Raw genomic sequence first — 7,248 nt, 5'->3', positions numbered from 1 at the left:
TCATCATCATCATCATCATCATCATCATCATCATCATCATCATCATCATCTTTTCCAGGCTGTGTGTTGGAGACTCTTCATTGCTTCATTCAAAGGGCACTGAAGAGAAATGTCTGACATACAGTAAAGTATTCTCAACCAAGCTAGGTGATGCATACTTTGTTCTAGCCGGGGGGGACACTCTTTTTCAAGCAGGAAAGAAGAGGCATGTTGGCCCTCCATATTCTTGAACTCCATTCCCACCAATCCAAAGGGATCATGGGATGGAATTCAAAAATATTTGGAGGGACAGAATTTGTCACCTCTGGTCTGAAGGAACAGCTAAATAAGGCAAGAGATAAGGAGATGTCTAGTGTGACTGTAGAGAAACTAGGACACCTTACCACTGGCCGTGTGTCCTCCCGGACAGGTGGGTTCCCGCTGTTCCTCATCTTGACACCATTGTTTATCCGCTCGCGTGCTCTTGCTTGCTGCTTCTGGATGCATTTTCTGTCATGGCTGCTGCAGGGGCTGAAGTTGTTGGTATGAGGGGGTTCAACTTCCTCCATTTCTAAAGAGGAACAAAACCACAGGAGCATGAAAAGTGGGATTGTTTTGTGAGGCTGCAAGGAATCTTCAGATATTTTTAAAAATACATGATTTACTACAATGATTGCTTTACTACAGCCCTTTACTTATAATGACTTATTACAAGGGCTTCCTTCAGCAATTCCCAAATGCTCCTGCTTCTGCTCTGGGCAGAACTTGGAAAAGTTACTTTTAAAGTTAGTCTGTTAGCCATCTTTTGGGAGAAGACTGCTTTTCAGAAAAAGATCAAAACATTACAGCTGAGATTCTACATCACAGTCTACATTTCATAACTTTACAAAGCTGTACAAATACAATGAAAACCTGTTAATGAGTTGTAAAGATGTGCATCAGCAAGAGTATACAGATGTGCATCAGGCACTCCTGATGAGCATCAGGGACTTATGATACTCAGTGGGCAATTCTCATGCACACTGGGCCCTTCTTGTTGTCACTGGGGATTTCTGATGTGCATCAGATTGTTCTGATGTACACTGGGCAGTTCTGATACATATTGGGTGGTTCTGATGCATATCAGGCACTCCCATTATGCTCTGGCATTTCCTGTCCGATGTCTGGATACACATCTTGATGCCCATTGCACAATGCAGCTGTGGTGTATCACTCACTCCACTAGCTACCATTGCTGAATGGAGCCCTGTACATTGTAACATCATGGCAGCCGCAAGGTGTATGTGGACATTGCAAAACTTCTCCATTCTATTTCCTGCACATGTAAGTCCACTTACAAAGACGTATGTGCCAGGGGTGGTGCTTAATAACATGTTAATAACATGCTGTTTCTTCATTTTAAAAAAGAAAATAAATTTAAAACACAAAAATGCCTCCCGATATTAATAACATATTAAAGTAACAAGCAGTGTTAACTTGCTACTCAAAATACACATGTTATTTGCATTATAACACTAACCATGACAGCATGCAAGGCATGAAAGGCCTAAATTCTGTTGGTTAGTCCCAGCTGGAGCAGACCTGCTGAATAATGACTCAGAATTTGTGTCAATTCCACTGATTAGATAGGTCTGCTCTACCTGGCACTAATGAAAAGCTGGAGTGAAAACTGTGCAGCCCTCCAGATGTTGTTGGACTGCAACTTCCAGCAACTCTAGCCAGCATAACTAATGTTCAGGAATTCTGAGTCTAGCAACATCTGGAAAGCCATGTGATTCCTACCCTTGACCATAAGGATTTGGGCCCTAATGCAAAACAAATGAGGGACTTAATGAGTTATTTCCAAGCTCTGTCCCTTGGTTTGATAAAATGCACTGCTCACACTGATCTTCATCAGATAAGTGTGTGGACTGGTTGGTCCTGTGTTTCGACTAAAGAAGTGCACAGGATCAGGCTCTTGCTTTTGGTTGGGCCTATCTGAGACCTTACTGGAAGTCAGAATATGAGAAAGAATACAGGAACCACAAATATAAATACATGACAAAACTTTGCTTCTGCATCTCTGTACTTAAGATTTGAGCATCTCTGTACTTTAGATTTAGCCCAAGCAGGTGTCACTTGATGATGTTTTGTAAAGTTGACAAAAGCTCCCAACTTTTTAAAAGCCTTGCTCCTGTGCCTTGAAAGCTCAAACTTAAATGTGCTGCTAATTGTGCATCCCACTGATAAAACTGGAAACCACACATCTAGTTTCCCTCATGCCTCCTGCAATCTCTACTGATACCCATATTGTGATATTTTCCCTGCTTCATACCAAAAGCAACTACAAATTTTGTGAGTCAGCATGCACAAAAGGCTATGCCATCCTGATAAGAGGAAGATTAACTAGTGATTAAAGGGAGAGAAAAGGGGGAAAGCTAGATATGAAGTTGTCAAGTCAGGTGGTGGACAGACATCACATTTAATTTAGTTTGAAAGTTAGAATAGCCTTAACACATTGGAAGATAGGAAGAGAATTCAGAAAGACCTCGATAAACTAGAAAATTAGGCTGAAACTAATAGAATGAAGTTCAACAAAGACAAATGCAAAGTTCTAAATTCTACAAAAACCAGATGCACAGGTATAGTAAGGAGGATACTTGGCTTATCAGTAGTGCATGTGAAAATGAGTTTGGGATTATTGTTGTTCCTAAATTGAACATGAACCAGAAGTGTTGTGCTGCAGCAAAGAAGGCAAATAATATTTTAGCCTGCATTAATAGAAGTATTGTTTTCAAGCAGAAGGAAGGAACAGTCCCACTGCTGCCCTAGAGGGCTAAACCAAATCTAATGGATTGAATTTACAGGCGAGTGGATTTCAACTGAACATTAAAAGCAACATTTTGATGATAAGAGTGGTTTGACAATGGAAGCAATTACTGAGGGGCTAAACAAACTGCCCCTTTCAGTGATGGATCAGAGCCATGACAACTACATGACACAGCCCCGATCTGGCATTTCCGTGGCACAAAAAGGAGCCTCAAAAAGTGCCTCCTTTTTGCACCGTGGAAAGGGTGCCTTTGCTGCCACTAGGGCGCCTTACAGACGGGCCTAAGCGGCGCCGTCGTTGCACCAGGAATATGCGCGAGGGGCGGCACTTCTGGACGCGCCTTGCCCCTCGCGCGTATTCCGTACGGCAAGATAGCGGCGCCCTATACAGACGGGCACGGCCATCTTGACGTAACGGACGCACAGCGTCCGGACATCTAAACCCAGAAGAGACGTCGCGAGTGCGCGCTTTGGCACTTGCAACGTCTCTTCCGGGTTGCCGGAAGGAGCGCGATTTTCACGCTCCTTTTTTACAGCGCGGGGGAGTCGCGCGGTTTGGCTGCAGCGGCTTCCCCGCGCTGCAACCGGCAGCGGCCCAAGACTGCTCCTTTTGGGCGGTCTGTAACGGGCCTATGGCACCTTCTGGTGCTCCTTTTGGCACTGCGTCATCTGGATGCAGCGCCAAAGGAGTGCCACATGGGAGCACAGTATGATAGCAGTGTCAGGACATGTGTCATGTGGATGCCACACCCCCACTCTGTCCTGAAGCCAGCATTTATCACCGGTCTGTCAAGGCTGTTAGACAGGTGGTATTGTTGCCTTTTCTGAATGTCTTCAAAAAGAGGTTGGACAGCTATCTCTGGGGATGTTCTAACTCGTTGGCAGTGGAAATATGCAGGGGGCAGTGAGAGAAAGGGTGCAGAAGGATTTCCCAGGGGCTTTTGCAGGACACATTGTGAATGGATTCTTATCCTGTTATGTGTCATCCCCACTCTACTGCCTTTAATGGTTCAATATGCTAATTGAAAACCCAGTGTTTTGCTCTTGCCCTTTAAAACAAATCTGACAAGAGAGGCAGTCACTTTATCTTCTTACCCTTGTCTGATCATTTTATCTGTCCTCTCTCTCACCTGCTGTAATTCGTTATGTTCTGCACAGTCAGTGGAGGAAATGGATGGTGATTAGAGCCTGCAGAAGCTGCAATGTTGTTTGCTAATCAGTTGTTTTAAGGTAGGGTGGAGAAAGTACAATCCTCCAGATGTGACAGGACTGCAACACCCATCAGTCCTAGCTAGCACAGCCTATGTGAGGGCTTTTGGGAGTTTCATCCCAGCCACATCTGGAGGGCTGCATTTGGCCCACCCTTATTTGAGGGAACAGGGCATATTTCCATATTGTTACTTGGCAATACTCAGAGAAAGCTGAGGAGGGGGGCTGCATTTGAGTAGCATTTTGATCTGATGAAGTGTGATGGAAACCACAAAAGCTTGTGCCAAATAAAAGTTATTCCTCTTTAAGACATCCCAAGACTCGGTTGTTTTAACTTACTACAGTATTTGTTTCTCTGTTAAACCACAACTGTCTAAAGGCCCATATGCTTGAAATTTTTGCTGCCTTTTATTGCAAAGCAAAATGACAATTTGTTTCTCATCAGCTACTGTGTTTCCAGCCCGCATCCCTCAAGCACAATGCTTCTGTTCTCCCTTCTGTGAATAGGGGTAGTCATCTCTCAGGAAAGCACTCTAAAGAAAAACTATGGGTTGTTCTTTACTTGTCAAAAGAGAGGAAGCTGGACTTCAAGCCTTCTTGGAATTCATGGAAACCTAGCCCTATGATTCTACATGTGGGCAGATTGTGTTATCCCACAGTGAAGGGATTCTGTCCTTTATTGAGACTATATATGTGTTCCTTGCAGTGATAACAGCTTCCAGAGATAATCTCTCATCATATTTGTCTTCAAATGCTTGAAGTGGAAAGACAAAGGCACAATACACATGCTCTAGGGCTATTAAACTTATATGTTCCATTGTGGGTAAATGAAACGGCAGCTGGCCCTGTGTCCTGGCACAAATTAAAGCTTGTAGCGGATGTGTGGCCAGTAAATTGGGCCACAAAAGTGTCCCCCTCCCAAAACCAATTCTTAGCTGGCCCACACACAAGGCTTTCGTGGTTTGCCCCAACTTCCCTCTCCCCATCCTTTTTTCTTTTCAAACGCCTGCACAGTTGGCTGGTTCCAGGTTTCCAAAGTATGGCTGTTCTTGTTTTATTCCCTTTTTTTCCAAATGATCTGTGTCCAAGTTTCCATGAATTTATGTACAACTTTGGACTGGTTTCATAAGCTGACAAACAACAGAGATGCAGCTTGCTTGCTTGCCTGCTTCCAGAGCAAGACAAAATTATTTTCTCTATAGGTGAAACCTCCCTCTCTCCCTCAACTTCATCTAAAAAGAAAACCTCACAAACTGCAAGAGAAATAATCTGCTTTATTTACAAAAAAGCACCCATTTTATATGCATAACAAGTTTTGATTATAAGTCATCATCAGACTGCGTAGTCTTTCTTTGTTCTCCTGGGAGAGTCCTCATATTCATCATGTTTGCATATAACTTTCTTAATCAGGAGTGAGGGCTGTGTAGCCTGATAGATGTTGTGGAACTGCAACACGCAGCAGCCCTGAACATCATAGCCAATTGTAAGTAATGATGGGAAATGAAGTTCAACGGCTTGTGGAAAGTTGCACCCCTGCACTGAACCATGGTTTTGTGTGACATCAATGACCAATTTGCCCACTCCTCCACTCATCTATGCTCCCATGCAGCCAAGAAAATCAGTTCAAAAGCTTTTAGACATCTGCTTTAGTTAACAGCAATTAATCATGTCATCTCCTTATTCAGAATTATGGTTAACGTGAGCTATAACTAACTTATACAAGCCACCTTCAGAAACAGTAGTTTAAGTTGGCTTGTTTGAAACTACCCATGCTTCATGTTAACCACAGCTTTCTGCTCTGTGTGAAACACTGAATCGTGATTACACAAAAACAAAAAGTCCGAAATGTCTTCTGTTGACTGCGTGGGAGGAGGATAGGGTAATGGAAAGAGAATGAGCATGAGGCTTGCTACAGGTCTTTTCTGCTACACTAAAATATGCCTTAGTATGATGCACAAATATGGTTGTTATGCAATTTTTGGTCTCCGTTCAGTGACTTCAAAGAAAAGCTCTTAAGGAAAGCATTATACGGCCTAAATGATGATTGATAACAGTCATTTCTTTGAGCATACGATATGTGTGGTGGTAGCTATGGGCTTTCTCAAACTCCCAGAAGGAACTAAAGGTCCCTTAGGCTGACCAGCAACCACAGATGGCTTTGTTTGCCTGGTAGTAAAATCCTCACACTTCTTTGAGCTCTTTAGAGGAATACCAGGATTTTTTTTGAAAAGTTCATAAATAAAGAAACAATAGCAAAGTCTCCAGCAACTGAAGCCTCTATGCAAGAAATGAACATTAAAGTCCAGAGCCTATCCCAAGACATCTTTTCAACCAAGGCAAAGAATAAGATGGCACTTCTTCCATTCCAAACACAAAGGCTCACTGCACTAGTCATCAAACAGTTCTTCAACTCTGGGGATGGACGACATCTGAAAGCCACACCTGAAAGAAACAGGCTAACTTTGGGGATAACAGGACAAATCCTGCAGCATACAGCTTTGCCCTCCAACCTCACACTGCATGAGGTGGCCACCTCATTCTTCCTAAGGGATGGGATGATGCTTATTAAGCTCTCCTGGAGCTTTAACTGTTGTGTTGATGATGGCTCCTGTTAGGCCCAAGAGGTGCGACCTCACTCACAGGGGGTAACCCCTCAGGAGCATCCCGTAATCCAAGGACTGGGATGGTGACCACCCTGAAATAGGAGAATGACACTCTCTTCACACTCAGAACAGGGGGATAAAGTACTCCTATTGGGGAATGAGAGATCAGCTCAAAGGGCATGCAGGCCTCTTCATTCCATCTGCCATCTCTCTCTCTCATGGGAGGAAGATCTTGCAGCTGTTTGCCATTTGTACCACTCACTCATATCCTAGTTTGGCTCAGGAGTTGGCCCTGGCTAGGCAAATGCACTTAACTGGGAAGCTCATGGACAGCAGGGCCTATTTGTAGCATCATGCTTCCTGAGTTAAAGGACAAGATGTTGCCTTCTTTCTCTTCCATCTACAGAAGCTGGCAAGATGTTAGTTGAACATCTTGCTTACACTAGTGAGAGACAAAATCCTCCATCACACTTGAGACAAAAGGCCAATTTAAGGGGCCAGGAAAGACCATCCCTAGTATATTGACTTCTGTTTCCCAAGTGCAAAGGCTTCCGTCTTGCTAACTCCTTTGCCCCAAGACTGTCAGGATATATCAGTCCCAAATCATTCAGCACCATGAAAAAAGCACAAATGCTTCTAGATAGAACAA

At 43.6% G+C, this 7,248-nt stretch overlaps 1 protein-coding gene across 1 annotated transcript in view; it reads right to left on the bottom strand.

The window, feature by feature from the left end:
* The window catches only part of IGFBP4 (insulin like growth factor binding protein 4), a 58,333-nt gene that overhangs the window by 5,469 nt on the left and 45,616 nt on the right, over positions 1 to 7,248 (bottom strand). The window contains exon 2 of the mRNA XM_042476728.1: positions 384 to 550. Coding sequence (XP_042332662.1) covers positions 384 to 550 — 167 coding nt within the window. The remainder of the gene's footprint in view (positions 1 to 383; positions 551 to 7,248) is intronic.

Source organism: Sceloporus undulatus, chromosome 6 (assembly GCF_019175285.1).
Source record: "Sceloporus undulatus isolate JIND9_A2432 ecotype Alabama chromosome 6, SceUnd_v1.1, whole genome shotgun sequence".
NCBI lineage: Eukaryota > Metazoa > Chordata > Lepidosauria > Squamata > Phrynosomatidae > Sceloporus > Sceloporus undulatus.
This window is presented reverse-complemented; position numbering and strand designations above follow the sequence as displayed.